We start from the raw sequence: 18364 nt of genomic DNA on the forward strand, positions 1-18364 counted from the left end.
TAGCTACCGATCGCTAACTAATTTCTTGTTCTCTTTTTTCCTCAAGAGCTGCTCTTGAAGAACTCAGTAACCCATTCTAGCCTGCTGATTCCCATTCCACACACGCATCCCCGCACTTCATTCCTGTGCCATAACACGCACGGACCGCTTAAATTCAATCTCAGCACGCAGCTCGGCCGTAGCAGCGCGATGTCCGCAGACCCTCTGCGGTGGAACGGCCGAGTCGCCGCCTCCACCGTGAGGGGCCGGCGGCGCCGCTCCCGCCGTGAGGGGCCGGCAGCGCGGCTCCCTCAGCGCGGCCCCTCCGCCACCGCCAGGCGGCGCCGGGCGCTGCCGGAAGCGGGGCGGGCGCTGGGCCGGCGGCCCCGCCCGGCGCAGGCAGCGCGGGGAGCGGTGCCTGGGCCGGGCCGGGCCGTGCGGGGCGGCGGCCGCCGGCGGGCCATGCTGCTAAAGCTCCTGCAGCGCCAGACCTATACCTGCCTGTCGCACAGGTATGGGCCCTGCCTCTGCCTCGGGGGCCTCGTCCTCATGATCGTCTCCGCCCTGCAGTTCGGGGAGGTCAGTACGGCGCCGCGCCGGCGCGGCGTGGCTGCCCCCCTTGCCCTGCCTGCCTCCCTCCCTCCGTGCTGAGCCGAGCGGTGCTAGCGGGACAGGCGCAGCCCGCAGCTGCACGGCCCCGGGGGGATGCGGGGCTGTTTTTCCTCGGGGGAGCCGGGTAGCTGCGTTGTCCCGCCAGCAGCGAGGTCGCTTTTCGGGCGCCTGGCGGTGACAGGTCCCGCCTATCGCGGCGCCGTGTGCCCCGCTGGGCTGTGCCGAGCGGCGCCGCCGCAGGCCCGCCGTGCCCGCGGGGACGGGCTGGCTGTGCCCGCATCCCCGAGCCCGCGGCCGCTGCCCGCGCCGCCCCCGCCGCACCTGTTGGGCTGCGGGGACACTCAGCGCGCCGGGTGTCCCTCAGGGTCTCACAGGTGACACAGCCCTGCGCGCTCGGACAGCTGCTGTTCCCTGCTCTTGTGCAATTCTTTTCCACTTCCCTCATCAGGTGATTTATTAGTGCTGTGTTTTTGTTTGAGTCTTTTAAAGCCTTTGCTGGATGTCACCCTCGCGTGTCGACTGCGAGTGAGAGAATCCTCTCTCCGGGGTTTTAGGAGTTAAATGTATCTTCCCTCCAAGCTGCGCAGCAGAGTCTGCTTAGCTCGCTACTTCTTACTTAGTTCGCTCGCATTATTTTGTAAATGATGCGACGTAATTGCACTTCTCCTAGATATGATTTTGCACGGATGTGTTGAATGTTTAGATCTTCATTTCACATTGTCTTGTTGATTTGGTAAGTCATCACTGAAGGGATGTGGAGAGGAGAAAATGAATCCTACTTCAGCGCAGTGTTTGTTAATGTAGTGAGGAATCAGGAAAATCAAGTATTTTTGTCAGTCTGAAAGGATGGCAGTGTTCAATACAAACAGACTGGAATTTTGTGATTCCTAGGCTGGTTTTTTTTCCCTTCTCTGTTTTAATTTGATCAGCTCTTTCAGATACAGGAAAAGAAAAACAAACCAAAAAAAAACAAATAAGAGCCATAAAGAGTATTATCTGAAACTCTCGTGTGTACCACAATCAAAACTTTATTTTGAGTACTAACTCATCTTTACATAAAGTACTAATCTCTGCTGTCTTGTGGGGACCACAAGTTCCTGAAACACTTCAAAGGCATCAGCAAATTAAGTAATTGTAAAGCACCCACATGCACCTCTTTGTACATGAGCATCACCTTGGATTGGTGTAGTTTTTGTGCTGCAGTAAAACTGACATCATTTTGCATTTCTTCGGAATGGGGACTTAAACCACAACTTTATATCAGATATCACAGAATTCTGAAGGTTTTTAAAATATTTCAGTCGTTGTCTTAATTTATGGCTGATTTTGGTAAGAATCAGTTGAAATCACTGCTCAGATTTTCCTGCTAAATCTTAGTTTGCTGCTTCCAGTCCTTTAAAAGCTCCTTGGAAAGCTTAGCTACAATTTGGAGAGTGAGCAAAAGAACTGGAAGATTCATGTAGGAGTAGACTTTCTAAATTATATATGAAGAAGAAAGAAGAGTGACCAGTAATGTCTTAAAAAAAAAAAAAAAAAACCAGCTAAAAAACACCAACGAAACACCTGCATTTTTTTTTTCTTTCCAAGGGTGGTAGATAAGCCTGGAGAGAGATGTTTGCATGCATCTTGCTTTTTGCCTTTGTATTTTCTAAACAGTGGTAGTTCAGTGACTTAGGAGAGACAAGGTTTGTGAGAATGAACACGGTTGGACCTCTTCCGATAACTATCGTGGGAATGGAAAATGCTTCTCTTCTTCTGCAAGGCAGACCCTAATAAAAAGCTATAAAGCTGTTTGGAAAATGAAACCAAGAAACCTTGCTAGAAATTACCAGCTGAACTACTTTTAGCCATCTGCGGGAAACTCAAGCAATAAAAAGCAGCGTGAGGCAGCACTTATCAGACCCTGGTGTCTGAACAGCTTTTGCAGTTCTGCTTTTTTCTCACCCCCAAAGCTTTTTTTTTTGTTTTGTTTTGTTTTTTTGTTTTGGGTGGTTTTTTTTTTTTTTTTTTTTTTTCCCTAGTAGGCAAAATTAGGTCTGATTTCTTAGGTTCATGCTAATACCAGTATTTCTGGTGGAGTAAAAATGGATGGTTAGGGCAAATAATTTGAGATAAGTTGTCACAGCCAGAAGCTGCAAATTAGCTTCATTTGAAGGAAAACCTTGAGCTCAGGGAAATAATAGGGCATTGAACATGAGTGAGGAATTTTTCTGCAAAAACATACAGGGCAGCCAGGTCTAAGTCAGTGCTGTTCCCTGTTTGTAAGATGAGCTTTAAGTATTGGGGCAGTTTGATTATAAACCCTTCTTGGCCATCCTTCCATAGGTGGCTCTGCTTTGTAAAATGCTTTATAACCAGAACATGCCAGAGACATTGGTATCATGTCTGATACCAGTATCTCCTAATAGGCAGTGTTTCTCCCCTTTTTAATGTTCCCCTAGTGCTTTTGTAATTCCAGTGTGTAAAGTGGAAGCAAAACAGCCTCTAGGCATTATTGCACGAAGCATACATAATGTGTCAGGAGGAAACACTTGCAGGGAAAAAATGTATCGGGTAGGAAGAGTTTTTAACTTTGCTCTTTAATGTGTTTTTGAAAGATCTGGCCACTTCTTTTTGGCTGTAGGTACATAAAAGACAAAGAAAGAGGCTGGAATGGTTAATGTTGTTCTTCTGGAGGGACATATTATTCATATAATATATTCTTTCTCAAATACTTCTGTATTTCTTCTAGACAGAGATCAGTCACAATGTGTCAGTGCATCATTATCAGTAGGAGCAAATGTTTCCATGTGGTTATGAACTTCCAATGTGCACTGTATTAAACCTGGCATTTGGCAGATGGACTTAATGACTTGTGCATTAAGAAATTGTAATAGTGTGTTTTTAAGACAATTCCTGACCTTGGTATTTCAGGGAGGAGATTGTTATGCCTGCCTGGGCAATCTGTGTCCTTTGTGTGTGCTGATGTGATCTTGGTTACAAAGAGACCGTTTGCAGCTCTGGCAGGAATTGGGTGTGTGCTCTTGTCACCCAGGCACATGATGGGGCTGCCCTGCTCTTGGCAAGGCTTTCAGTGGCTTTAGTGGCAAGGGGGGTAGAGGGATGTGTAACTTCTTTAGAGGGAGGGTGGTTTGTTTATGGTTTTGAAGGTGACCTTAGAGAAATGGTATATTTCATAGTTCCCACAATACAAGAAATAAGTGATAATAGCACTTAAATCTAGGGAGAGTTGTGTAAAGTAGGTACTATAAGTACTATGCTTTCCTGGTTTTCTTTCTTTTTGTTTTGTTGGTCTCATTTGTTTGTTTTGGGTTTTTCTCACTCTCCAGTACATAGAAATATGTACTTATCCCAGTAAATTCAGCCACCATGCCTTCAACTCTAAAACAGCCCAAAATGCCACTGTAGTTTTCAAGGTTGGACTTCCACTGTAAAAGATGCCATATCAAGTTTATCTCAGTGGAGAAAATATATGTTTTATATTACTTCTATCTAATATATGTTTTATATTACTTCTATTAAATACCTGGACTTCTTTATTATTTTAAAGCATATTTACCACTTTTATTGTTGAAAAATTGTGGGAAAAATTGTTGAAAATTTTTTTCCCTGGCTCTTTGTTTGCAAAGCTCAGATTTTGGAGATGTGTATACTTCAGTATATCCTGTATGAGACTAGAAAAAGATGAACAAAATTGTGCAGGGGTGTGTGTGTGTGTGTTAGGGATTTTCTGCTTGTATCCAAGTGTATTTGATTTAGGTCTCAGTTTTGGGAAAACATTCCTGAATTTTTAGATGCTAAGAAACAAGGGGGAGGTGACCTAAATAAAAAGTAGTTTAAAAAGAGTGTACATAAGTCATGAAATCCTTTGTTGCAGAGAAAAGCAAAGTTTGTTTAAATTAAGTATGCTCTTCGGTACTGGGTCTGATTGCTGCCTCAGTGCCATAATTTAGTTGGGATTGTGGTCTGCTCAGTTGTTCATGAATGCATAGATCGATTGGAATGAAATTGGTTGTGGTTAAACATTTCAGAAGGTGAAAATTAAATGTCCAACAGGTGGTGACTTCAAGTGGTTTTGGTTTTTTTTTTCATTGCAGGTTGTTTTGGAGTGGAGTAGAGACCAGTATCATGTTATGTTTGATTCATACAGAGACAACGTCGCTGGCAAATCATTTCAGAATAGGTGAGCTTTACCTGCACTTGACACTATTGCACATTTTACTTTCTAATTAAATATTTAGATAAAATATATTAGTTGAAGTAACATACTGTTGAGTAGAACCTTACTGTATGAGCTCTAAATCTGCAGCAAATTTTAAACTTAGTGAGTGCTTAGTTAATGCATAATCTCCCAGTTTGGAAGATTGGCTTTTGAGAGCTCTAGTCATGTAATACATTTACATTTTGAATGTGTTTAATTCATCCAGTCGCTAATGAAACATCAAAATGATGACAGCATTAACCATGAAGGGAGGCCATGACGTTTTCCAAGTTAAGACAGGAAAACATGTACTGTTCCTATGTCTTTAACATTTCAATATTCAGTGTTTCTAGAAGTTATTTTTAAATTACCTTATGTTTTCTGTGATGTCTTATGAGGATCATTGTTTAGCAGAGAAGTCACAAAGCTAGTAAGAAGCTTTTAAGAGCTGAGTGGATGGGAGAATCTCTCAGAGCAAGTGGGAAACCAAGTCAAATGGGTCATTTATTTCAGTTGTGTTAACTGCTACATGACTTCCTGTGGTTTCATCTTTCATGTCTGAATAGCCATGGGGTCTGTTGCTCAGGGAGTAAGTGTACTGTGAGTTGGTAGGTGGAAGAAAGCTACTTAGCAGGTATCATCTGACTCTTAATACTCATACACTTGACTGGGATAAAAGCTAACTCTGAAAGCAGAAGCTTTAATCTGCCTTGAGGTTTGTTGCATCATGGAACAGTAGAAATGATGAGATCAATTTGTCATGCTTTAGTTGGTGTGAGATAAGTCTGTAAAATTCATTGCATGGTGTTGGTGAATACTAGGAACTTTTATAGTCTCTTCTCCTACTCCTCTCCCCCATTTTCCAATGGATGACAGATAAAAGCGAAGTGATGCAGTTCATATGGATGAATAGTTTAATATTTACATGTTTTAGAAGTACTGAAGTGAAACATGGCAGTTTGGTCCTGTCACTGCCAAAATCCCTGACTTTGAGTGTTTTTATAAAACTGTTGACTTTTTCCAAGACAAAATCACAAATCTTACTGTTGTGGTGTAGATATAGTCGCTTCCCATTTCTGCAGTGTTTCCTTCCTTCATCGTGGTTGTGAAAGCACTCCTTTGCTAGCGTTCATTTCTGAGGATTGTGAGCAAAACATCCAGTGCCTGGTGAGGAACTGTTGGCTGCCTGAGCAAAAGATTAAGGTTTTTATGATAGGTGCTTAAATGATTCCAGTTCACCAAAATGCCTTTAACAAGCTTATGTCAGGAGTAACAGGGAAGTTTGCTGTGATATTTGTGTGCAGCTACAAACTTCCTTTAAAAATTCATACCAACCAGAATTCTTTGTGGATCAGTACTTTCAGGCATTTGTTAATTTTAATAAGTCCCTTGGCAGGGGCTCAATTAATTTGTATTATCAAACTTCACAAATGCAATACTGGAGCCTATCTTGCAGCAGGCACTTGCATCAGCAGTGGTTTGGTGGATTTTTTTAGGCTGGTGTCAATGCAACATACAGAGCTACACATAAAATGAGGACTTCCAGATTGAATCTAGCTTGTCCAGTGATTTTAATCAGTTCCTATTTTAGTGCTAGAGAAAAATACTCAGAATTGGAGAACAGGAGGCTTTTGTTGGTTAGAAAATTAAGTAGGTGTACTGCTTTGTGGAAAGTAAAAGCTGCTTGGCCTTTGGGAAATATTAGTGGACTTTCAATTGAATTTGAGTTGTGTTGTTTCTAGGAGCTTTTTAGGTAAAATTCTCTGTTCTGAAAAACCTCACTGTGAATTGTAGACAAATTTGTGTATATGGGCAAGCTCCTTATGGTGATGAACTCAAAAAGCTCATCACACAAAAACAATGGCATCATTAGTAACACCTGTTGCAACACTGCTCTATACCAGACCGAGGCAGACTTCTGGTTTTGCCTTGGAGTTTAGCAATAGCTTTTGATTGTTTTTCCTTCTGGTTGCAAACCCTTGGCATCCCAACTGTGGCACCTTTCAGCTAGCCACATCAGCTGCTAAACTTGCTTCTTATATTGCTCAGGCTCTTACACAGCTTGAGAGAATGCACTAGAAATTCCAGGGCTTTTTACCAAGGCACTTTGTCCAAACCCGTTTTTGAAGACTAAGTTTTGATGTGAAAATAAAAAGGGAGAAAAGGAAACTAAATAATGGAGTTCCATGCATGAGTTTTTGGATGAGGTCTGCATTTTATTGCTCTACTTGCAAATGGTATAGTAAGTATAGTTTACTTACTGTAAAGTGTGACTTTGCTATTCCAGGATGTCCTGTTTAAAACTCAAAAATGTATATGGAAAGATGTGAAGGAATAATCCCCAACTTTTAAAATGTGCAGCTTGATTTCAGTATGGTGCAGCAAGGGAGAGCTGTCAGTGGTTGGCCAGCCATTAACTGAGCTGAGTGGGGCTGAAGAGAGGAAAAGATGTACAAATCAGGGAGCAGGAACAGCAATGCAACAGCTGAGTTCTGTTAGTGCATAATTACAGAGTTGGAACAGGAGGGCTGGGAGGTTTACTATGAGCATCTTAGACTTCTACTGTTTATAAAGAGGCTCAGCAAGGTTGGAGATCACCATATGGTAGCTTGGGAGAGATCTAAAATCTGCTGTACTCCTTTAACAACAGTGGATGTTGAGACAAAAGTTTGTCTTCTACCCACAGTCTCAGCTGTGATGATGGTTCTCTTATGTAAATACATCATGGGTATGAGAAGTTCCTGCCAGGAACTGTTCCGCTGTCCTGTCTGGTGGGTCTGGTTTTGTCTTCAAGCAGGATCCTATGGATGTTTTTAGATTTGCAAGCAAAAATGGATACACTTTGTAAAGAAAAATATAAAAACCTCAATAAATTGTTTGGGGGTCTCCAAGAAATTTTCCAAAGTGATGATTTTCTGTAGAAAGGTGTTAAGATAATTCCCACTTGGAATCAAATTGCACCATCAAGTCACATCTGTTAGTGAACCATAAGTTTGTCATGTCAAAGAGGGGAAATAGCTGATTAGAACAGTGGCTGTAAATAGTAAATTTAGTCAGGTCACTTTGGGCTTAACCTGTTTGCCAGACTGCTCTTTCTGATGAAGCCCAATTGTATGGATCCATATGAAGGAAACGTAGCAGCAGAATTTGAGTGAGAATTTTTGATCTTCTCTGAACTTCAACAATCTGCAAAAGACTCTGAATGTGAAAATAGTGTTTGAGAACAGTACTACTGAAGTGTAGTATCTGTTCCTTTTAATTTTAAACCATTTTAAAGCAAAATTCCAATACATACTTCTTATGTGACTCTATGAAGGGGTGAGTGATGTAACACACTCGGTCACAAATTATCACTGAAGGGATACCAGGGACAGCCGAAGGTGATACAGAGACTCTATCATCAGAAGGCATGAAAAGACTTAATTATTGGAAATCTACAGTTCTTACTGAAACAATGGTGGACTTAAGACTTGATTGGCCTTTAGGAATCTTCTCTCACACTGTTGGTGAACTATGAATAGCACACTCTGGAGAACTGTATCTATAAACAATGGTTACAGAAAAAGAAATAATAATTTTTGCTCTAAGTTTCCCATAGCTTCTACACAGCTTCCCAAGATTTTCATGGGAAAACCATGTCTCTCTCTGTTCAGAGGGTATGTAATTACTACACATACTTGTGAAATTATAAGCTCCCAGTGTACTTTAGGAAGCAGTGAAGCTATCCAGAAAGCTTTGGCCAAATCCAGAAAGGTACAGACTTAACAGTGTTAGCTTAAGTTTGTACAGTGTTAGTTGGAAACAACAAATTGACTTGGGATATCTGGTTTTTATTATTATGCTTGATAAATATTACTTTCTGAAACAGTGTGTGCTGTAAAGGTGCATTAAGGAAATTTATTGAGTATTTGGATAAATTTTAAGCAATTAGACTAGTGGGTCTGCAAACAATTCACTTTTTTTTTATTACTGGTCTGTCTCTATTGGCACTGGTAATGAAGAATGAGCTTGCCATGCCAGGGTTGATTGAATTGACATGTCTGCATCTGACCAAAAATGCTTTTCCTCTGTGGAATTTACTAGCTTTTAGCTGTATGTAGCATAGTGTAGTAAATTTCACAGGTATATGTGCTACAGCATAGAGACACACTTTTAGGATAGGGTGAAGTGGAGGCAGAAGTCAAAATTGCCTCATACCATAGAAAGAGCTGGAGTTCTTTTGGGCATACTGTGTTCTTCAGTGAAGCCTGCCTGAAAGAGCTCTGCACTTTGCCCAGAAGGCTGAAGGTTGGGCATTTTTGAAATCCGCTGACTTGAGTCAGGTGCTTCCACCTAAACCACTCCTTTCTGAGCTGTAGCATTCCAGGGACTGTCAAACCTGTAATTTAACTGATCACAACAAATGCAGAAAAGCTGGAAGAGCTCCTGCTATTGAATTTCTACTTCTCTGGAGAATGTTTTAGTTCAAAACATACCTTGTAAATGTATGGATGTAAATGTATGAAGTTAGTTATCTCTGGAGAAAAAAGTGAAATAAGTGAATAGAAGGGTAATTAGATTCAGTAAATTGACTTTTTTGGCTAGAAGGGTGGCCTCCTGCAGATGTGAGACACTTTCTGGGTGGTTCTGCTAGGGAAGGCAGCACTGCTGCTGAGATGTTCAGATTGTCTCAGAATGCCCCAGCATTATCCTCTGAGTGTTGCAGCTTGGTTAGGAATATGGGTAAATTGAGTACAAAATGTTCCTGCCCATTGTGCTGTGACGAGCTACTGGCTGACCTTTCAACAAATTTTGTGCTTCAGTTGTTGAGTGTGAGCCAGTAGAAAACAAAGCTGGGTGCAAGCTCTCTGCATGGCGTGCTGTGCAAGGACAGGTGTACAGAACACCTGCGTGTAAGCTCTGTCTTTGAATGCTTTTGGAAGGATGCAGTGGGTGGAGAGGGAGCATCTTTGAACCTCTCTAATGCTGAGATCCATGTGGTCACAGGATGATGTTTTGCAACGTTTGCTAGGCCATCTACAATTTAGGATGGTATTAAAGAGCTTGACACTGGAACTTTTGAAAATAAGAACTGGGGTATCCTCCTGCTATATGGGACTCAGATTCACCCATGGTGGTAGCCTGGAGTACCTGCTGACACAAAGCTGTGGGTCTTGGAGAGGAGATTATCATAAAAAAAGTGGGAAAAAGGTACCCAAACTCCTTGCTTCTGCTTTGTGCATGCTAGGAAGTATGTAACTCTCCAGAAGCAGCTCCAGGATATTCATTTGTGTCAAGAATTAATTTGTCTGCCATGTCTAGAGTCTGAATTCATGTACCCAAATTAGATTGTTGTTTTATGAAGTGCCCTGTTAATATAATCTAAGAGACATTCCTAGGATAGAGACTTGGTCCTGCTGAGATCTTACTGGCTCTGTGCAATTAAATAATAGTAAGTGTGATTTAAGTTATGCTTCTTCTGTCCTGTCTGAAGTAGTTGGTGAATTAAGAATGTGCTCAGGTCTTGGTACTGACTTGAAAAATATGGATGGGTTTGCAGGAGGTGGGCCATGAGTCTGAATCAGTGAAATTTAGAGCATAAAGTTAGGATTTCCTTTAGTTACTGAACAGTTAAAACCACTTTGTGTCCTTTTGGTTGATGTCTGTGCTGTTTTGTCAAAGGCTTGTGTATAATTAAGGCCTGATATATATAGCTAAAGAGAGTCTTTTTGCTTTGTCTTGTTTGCAGCCCAAACACCAAGTATTTCCCTTGTTAGACAGAAACTGCTATTGTAGGGTGCCACAAACACTTGTAATGTAATATTTAACAGCTCATATAGCTTTCCTTTGAATTATGTAGGCTTTGTTTACCCATGCCAATTGATGTGGTGTACACCTGGGTGAACGGCACAGATGTGGAACTGATCAAAGAATTGCAACAGGTCAGGGAACAGATGGAGGAAGAACAGAAAATAATGAGGTAATAATCTTAGCTATTTTTTCCCTTTAACTGACAGCAGCAATCTAATGCTGTACTAGTTTTCTTTGTTGTTATTTTTCCCATGTTACTCAACATGAAAATGAAAAGCACATTTTCTTATTTGTTAATTTGATTATTGCCAAAACCTTGTTTCAGTTCTACTTTTAGCTGTCAAGTACTGTCTAATTAGAAAATTGTTTAAGGTAAGCATAATAATTAAGGCTGTCCTGTCATGAATTTGTAAAATGCCATGTGGAAAACTGTCTGTTGTGTATGTCCTTTTGTATTGATTTCTATAACAGTTTGTAAATGATAATAAAACTATGCCTCAAATATATAACCTCTCTTCATCCCTTTTTTCTCTCCCCATCCCCCTGGTATTTCTTTTTATAATAGGCTTCATAAAATCTGAAGCATGTTTAAGTTCTTGTTTTTAGATTAGTTAGATTCATAGTCTCACAAATACTGAAACTGAGAAATGGGGAATAATTTATGCATGTTATAAAGATAAGAGTTGGCCTTTATCTGTGGAGGCAAAGACATGTATTGCTGCATTTTTGTTGTAAATTGCTATAGAGTTCTGCAAAATTACTGATCTAAGCCTTCAAACACAGGCTGCTGCAGATACCTTGGATTATGTCTTGTAACCATTAATTTAGTTTTTGATAAGCAGCTCTGCTCACATAATCTGTTTTGGCCAGTAAATATGCTAAATGGAAGGAAAAGCCTGTATTTTAAGGGTTATAATAATTTAGTTCAGAATAATGAGAAGTCCACAAGTTAGTGGATTGATCTGATTTTTGGCATGCTATATCTTGCAGTTTGGGTTCAACTGACAGTATGACCTCATGGGAAATTCTTGATTTTTTTTTTTTTAATTTTTTTTTTTGGTTACCTGAACAGTGGAAATATTAGAACTTAAAATTCATTGACCTTAAACTTACACAGTCTCTGCTCTGAAAAGCTTTCAAATTTATGCTAATATTTTCCTAGCAGCTCATATAGCTAATATTAGTTGGTTTAGCTTTGTCATCACTCATGCTATGGTTCCTCTTTCAGGAAGGGAAAATCACATGTTTTTTTCTGTAACACTGATTTGGAAGCTTACAAATAAGACTGGTGTCTATACCATGTTTGCTGTCTCCAGGGACACCTGGTTCCCTCCCATAGAGACCATTTTTTTCATGTCCTTTGAAATCAATGAGCACTGCTATAAAAAGAGCTGTTACATAGACCTTATCAGAATATTTATGTTAGGCAAAACAATCAAGTTAACCTAGTTTCAGGTCACTTCATTCTGGTTTCTTACCAGTGTTTTTCACTTTTGTTAAGTAACCTAATAATACTAATAAGTAAGATAATAACCTAATAATAACCCCATAAATTCCTGTTACCAGAGAGAGTCCTGCTGGCACAATTCTCAGCACAGCCATGAATTTTTGAGCTCCACACTGCATGTGAGCAGTGAAGGGCAAGTGTCAGGCTGTACTCACCTTGGTAAGGCCAATGGCAAGGCCTTGGCAGCTTTTTATCTGGGTTATTGGTGCTCTGACAACATGTCCCTGACTCAGTTAACAATCTGCAGTTAGACTCATTGACAGAAACACTGTCAATTCAGTGTTATTTAATATCCTTGTTTTAACTTTGTAATAGGGAAATCCTTGGAAAGAATGCAACAGAACCAACAAAGAAGAGGTGAGTTTTGGGAATTTTTGGGTGTAAATTTGAATAAATTATATTCTACTCATTGTTAGCTGAAAGCAGGTGCTGGGCAGGGCGTGTGGTTTGGTTCTATAGCCTATGCAGGCTTTCCTGTGTCACTTAAAGAGCTGACAGCATGATAATATATTTGCTGAAAAAAAGTAAAAAATCCCCAGAGTTATTGTGACATATATGAATGAGCTTCTGATAACAGTTTCTGGAGTTTGGAACGCATAACCCTGTCACTGTTTAGGGTTAGCTCCTGTTCTGAGTATGAAGACATTTTCATGCTTTTGAATCATAAAACTCCAGGTACATATGCATTAAAAATTCAATGGTGCTTTCACCTGCCATTTGTATGCATGGTACTGAAAGTGATTGTCTGTAGAGGGTCCATGCCTCTTGTGGCTCTGCTGCCAGGAAGCCGCAGGATCTGGTCTGTCCCAGTCATCTAGCTTGGTCCTTTGGTTATTTAGAGATTTTTCTATAAGGTCTCTTCCATGGGCAGACTTGGAAGTCTTGAAAAGTTTAGAAAAAACAGTTATGGGAATGAAGTAAACACTACCAGTCAGATATTTGCCTTCTGCAGGAAAATAAGAGAGCTCGTCAATAATTTCCCCTCGCCACAGCAAATGTTACAAATAATCAGATTTTACAAAAACTTTTCCCATTACATCCAAGATTGATTTTTATTTTCAGTTTTCTAGTGGTGTTAAATATGCCTTTGGTATTTTGCTGTAGTGAGAAGCAGCTGGAGTGTTTGCTGACACACTGCATCAAAGTGCCCATGCTTGTCCTGGATCCTGCGCTGCCTGCCAACGTCACACTGAAAGACCTGCCGTCCCTTCATCCTGCTTTACAAGCTGCTAACAATATGTTCTTTGTAGCAAAACCAAAAAATCCTTCCACCAATGTGACTGTAATTGTTTTTGATAGCCCTAAGGATGGTAAGAAGCTCTTTGTCAGATTCCATCCAGTTTTCTAGAGCAAGTTTTTTAAGCTGCTGTGAATTAGTTTTGGGTTGTTTTTTTCCTTTTTTTTCTGCAGTACTGGCTTCAATGCTGATTTTCTGTTTGACTTTAGCAAGTCATTCAGTGTCTCTCTTGCCCTCAAACTGTTGCTCTAAATGATGACATTAATGATACAGTTTGCTTACCTCCCAGACAACTGATTGCAGATGATTAGAGTTCTGTGCTTTAGAAAGCTATTGCAAAACAGGTTTGCTATCTGAATATCTGTGTTGCTCTGATAATCTCAAGAGGTTGGGATTTAGGCTGAGGAAGATTAGTTTTAGAATCCTCTTTTAATTGTTGTGAAGTCTAGTCTGAATAATGTGCAGCAAGTTCTACCCTTGTTCAAAGGATTGGCACCTGTAAAACAAAATTATTCATGTGTTTAACATCTTAGGTCTTAGAGCAGGTACAAGTTTCATATTTTGTTTACTATGTAGTACCTGACCACTAGTGCAACCACTGTTCTTTATTTTACCACCAAGAATTATTTACTATTTGTAAAGACAACTTTTCACACTATAAATACTCAAATATATTTAATTTGCAAAAGTATTTCTTGCTTACTGTAATACAGAAAATAAGTGACTTTATGCTGAAAGAAGTTTTTGGTGTGCAATTTTATGTATTCTAGTTGAAGCTGCCCATTCTGGAATGTTAAAAGACAACAGCAAACAGATAGTATGGAGGGGTTACTTGGTATGTACTTCGACAATCTGTTGTTTAGCTTTTGTATGTGTTATAAACATCCTGTACATTTTTAGAAAGTTTCTGTGCTATTCTCTTTTCATAACTCACATGTAGTAAAATGTGAAAGCTTTCAAAGCAACCCTTATTGTTATGTGAATTATTCTACTTTTAAAATGGTCTTTATAACCTGTTTTGTTGTTTTTAGACTACAGACAAAGAGGTTCCAGGTCTGGTACTAATGCAAGACTTGGCCTTTCTTAGTGGATTCCCAGCTACATTCAAAGAAACAAACCAGCTACGAACAAAACTGCCAGAGAGCCTGGCCTCTAAAGTAAAACTGGTAAGGCTCTGGAGGAAAGACTGCCTTAGTGCCAACTGATCTTTTGGAATGGCTCAGGTGCAGAATCCCACCCGCCTTGGAGACTTAGGATGTTTCTCAGAGTAATCTGGGGTATTTTGTGTTTCTTCCCTGAGTAGTGAAGCGTAGCAAATAGTGACTCAAAGAGTTGCCTGCAAAAGACCAGTTGTCTATTCTGTGACTGCATGTTCTTAGGCATTACATTTGGTAGCCTGCAGCTGATTAAAAGGAAGCCTTATCAGTTTCTCTCAGCCATTTGCTGGAGGCTGTCTTCCTGCTGTAGAATTCTAGATCACTAGCTTGTTTAATGTGACAATTTTGTTTATGTAGCTTCTTAGTTTTTTTCTTCCCTCTTAGCTCTCTTAACAGTAACAGCACTGAGCACTGCATTTCCCTCTGCCATGTGCTCTGTAGGGTCTGAAACAAGTTGCACTTTGGCTGACCCAGCTGCAAGGTAGCAGAAAACAGCTTGTGTGACTGCCATTTAGTGCCTTCTATTCTCCCTTGCTATTTGGGCACCTGTTAAAGTTACAGTAAGGTTTCATGGATAGGTGGAACTTCAAGAAATTTGTTAAAATCACTGGCTTTTGTACTGGAGAGAGATGTGATTTGTGGGGTGAAAAGGATTGAGGCCAAGGAGCTTGTGGAAGAGGAGGAGTTAGCCAGGGTAATGGGATGGCAGTCCATAGGTAATTTGTTTTCATTAGTCTGATATGCACCTGTAATATGGGCTAATTCACTTTGTGGCTTGTTCTTAGTGCTCAAATGAACAGGAGGTTTTTTCCCCTTTTCTTTTGATTTTTTTTCTTTTGGTAGGCTTGGCTAACAGCTCATGCATTCTGTTGCAGAAATTATCTTGTGCAATTCCTTTCATAGGCTGGTCACACTCCAACATAATGTAATCTGAAATTCTTTCTTGTCTCAACTTGTGTTAGCTGACTTGGGGCCTTGCTAAGTAGGCAGGAACATTGCAAAGTAAACACATTTGTACTTCTCTTGCTACATGCCCTAAAACAGATTAATAGAGAGAGTTTTAAAGCACTTACTGAAGCTTAAATAGGTATTTTCTTTTGACTTTGCATCTATAGTGTCACTGCAGTTAAATAACAGAGGATATTCATATGGTTCATTGCTGTCCAGATGAGCATAAAGGCTGCATCTCTGGGGTGTCTTAGATATGTTTCCCATCTCCTTGTGTGTCTTTATAAAAGTGACATCCTGTGCCTATTATCTTTTTATACGATTTTTTCCTTACCCTGTCTTAGTTGTGTTTTTTAATTTGCCATTGGTCGTGTGTCATCTATTTGTGCTGGTTCCCTTTTCCTTGATGTGTTATCTGTGTGTAAATGTTGCCACTGTGATTGTTCCTAAGAGCTCCTCTTCTGCAATTTGGTTAGGCAGATATAAACACTGTTTATATATACAGATATAAATTGTGTTTATCTGTGTAAACACAATTTTTTTCTCAGGTATCCACAATATTTTGTGGTTTTCTTTCCAGTCATCTTTGCTGTCTATTTCTTTTCCTGGTGGATGCTTTAGAGCAATTAGATCAGGATTATTATACCCTGTGTGGTCATAGCAGTGAATTCTTTCCCAACCAGTCCTCTATTCTTGACAGCAGGAATTCATGTATGTTATGAAGAAACTTATGTATGTGAAGGTAAGAAATGCTTTATTTTCATGCATAAAGGCTTTTATATCAAGTGTGGATGTGGTTATTTCCATAGAAGCCTTTGGCAGGTTCTGAGCTCAGAGTCAGTTCTTCTTTCAGTGGATATGGTAGGTAGGCAGTAATGGTAAACACAGCCAAGTGTGGTGTTCTTCTTACCAAAGGGAGGTGCTAGGTTAATGCTAGAGTTAAGTAGAAAAACAGGTTGATTATTTACAGTCTCTACTGACATTTGCAGCAATTCCTCTCTTGTTATCATTTCTGGAATCTCTGAAGTGATGTGAGATGCTTGGTGGAGAAGAAGAAAGTTGCACCTGAGCTTGAACTAGGTTTTAGTCTCATAGATGCCTCCTGATGCTTAATAGGTTTCTGTGTGCTTTAAGTGGCTGTGTCTTACTTTAACACCACAAGTAAAGAAATAATAATAAAAGCTTTGAACAATGCTGCTGTTAGAAGGGGAGAAAGGAAGGAGTGTAGTTATTGGTGCATTTGTGTTGCATGTTGATAATGCTGTTTTGGTTGCATTGCTTTAGTTTGGTTGAAATAACTTCTAAACCAAGGAAGACCAAAACTTGATCATCTAGACCAGATAGTTCTAAAAATCTAAATATCTGAGCAAAGCAGCTGAGCTCAACTAGAGGTGATTAAAATGTGAAGATTCATGATATAATGGATCTATTTTGAAGGTGAATTCTGTCTGTTAAGATTTTTTTGTACTTATGACCTGCAGTGTAATGTAACGATAGGGAAGCTTTTTTCAAGATGAAAGTTGAGCAGAGTGTTGAAAGTTGTGTGTCTGCTGGTCACATTTGTTGTTGTAGGCCGTGTGTTATGACAGATGAAATTGAAAGTGATATTTGACAGCTTTTTATTGTCCATGTTTTCTTAACTGAGTGTTAGAAAGCCACTAGATGGAGGTGTTACTCTGGTTGTGCAGCTGATGGCTGCTGAGCTGTTTCTTTAAGACCTTACCTTGGACCTATATGTGAAGAACAACCAAATATTTCATTTTCACTTCTCCCCCTGCCCCTAACCTTAACTACATTTCTAAAGGAGACTATTTTTCAGCCTAATGAGATGTTTGTAACTTAAAAACTACATTTGTTTAAGAACTTGATTTGTTTGCTTTTGGGTTTTTTGAGGCTGTCATGCTAGCAGTTTTTCACTGGAATTGTACAGAGTAGTGTACAAAATTTTTGGAGAAAGTTGATTCTTTACTTCAAGATTTAATACCCAGATTGCTTCAAGGACAACTAAGAGTTTGTAGATCTCCCTCTTTGCAAGATATAATCTCCTTTAATCCACATGAACACACACATACATAATATAGACAAGTTATGTTAGAAACTTAGGGATGTCTTAATGACCTTGTCTTACTAATGGAAGTAAATCTACATGGGAACTGCAGGCACAGTGATACTGGGTGTTTTCTGTCCTCACTGGAGGATCTGGGGTTTGGGATCCTTACTGCTGCTCATCAGTGTTTCTGGAGCAAACAGGTGGCTCCAGATGGAGATGGTGTTATGATCACACAGATGTAGCAAGTAAACTTTGTAGAAAAAAACCCTAAGGCATTGTATTAGTTTTGACTCAGAAATGACCCTCCTACTATGTCATCTTAAAAAGACCTGTCACCTTTAAAAGACATGAGACATTTGTAAAGACAAGAGTGTTTTATATTTGTAAAGCTTTTTGTAACTCTTCAGCATATGCTTCCTCTCCCTTGCTCTATAGGCATATGAGTTTTCCCAGTATCCACACTGGAGTGGGAAAAGGGGAGCGTCTTACTCCAATAATAGTCAGCTCTTGGTCATTAAGAAGATAAGGTCATTAGGTAGATAAGGTATAATAATTTAAGGATTGGTTAGGAATCTTAAGTCCCACTTCAGAAAAAAAAAAAAAAATGGTCTTGAGGCCTCTTACCTTGAGAAAGTGGAAATGAAGGTGTTTACTTCTGCATAGGGTACTTCATGGGGTTTACTTCTGAGCTCATCTGGCTCCTAGTCTAGTAAGCTAGGAGTGAAACATGCTGGCTCCATGCTGGAGACCATGCATGTCAAGCTCCCTGGTAGAGATAATGCAGTTTTCCTGTATTGTTTTCAAGTGTGGGGTAAAAATGTGTCCCAGTGGTGGTCTGGGTGTGTTCTCAGCCCACCTCTGCTAGCAGAGGATCACCTGGTCC

The 18364-nt window shown here is 40.1% G+C and overlaps 1 protein-coding gene across 3 annotated transcripts in view; it reads left to right on the plus strand.

Moving 5' to 3' along the window:
* Positions 1 to 386: 386 nt before the first annotated feature.
* The window catches only part of GNPTAB (N-acetylglucosamine-1-phosphate transferase subunits alpha and beta), a 39362-nt gene continuing 21384 nt past the window's right edge, over positions 387 to 18364 (plus strand). For 2 of the 3 annotated variants that reach the window (XM_059845843.1, XM_059845844.1), the window contains exons 1-7: positions 388 to 558; positions 4689 to 4774; positions 10632 to 10751; positions 12405 to 12446; positions 13194 to 13399; positions 14097 to 14161; positions 14358 to 14492. In XM_059845843.1, the coding sequence (XP_059701826.1) occupies positions 442 to 558; positions 4689 to 4774; positions 10632 to 10751; positions 12405 to 12446; positions 13194 to 13399; positions 14097 to 14161; positions 14358 to 14492 (771 nt within the window). In that variant the 5' untranslated portion in view covers positions 388 to 441. Of the gene's footprint in view, positions 559 to 4688; positions 4775 to 10631; positions 10752 to 12404; positions 12447 to 13193; positions 13400 to 14096; positions 14162 to 14357; positions 14493 to 18364 lie in introns of all 3 variants that reach the window. The other variant, XM_059845842.1, reaches the window with a different exon arrangement.

This window comes from Haemorhous mexicanus, chromosome 5 (genome assembly GCF_027477595.1).
Source record: "Haemorhous mexicanus isolate bHaeMex1 chromosome 5, bHaeMex1.pri, whole genome shotgun sequence".
Lineage (NCBI taxonomy): Eukaryota > Metazoa > Chordata > Aves > Passeriformes > Fringillidae > Haemorhous > Haemorhous mexicanus.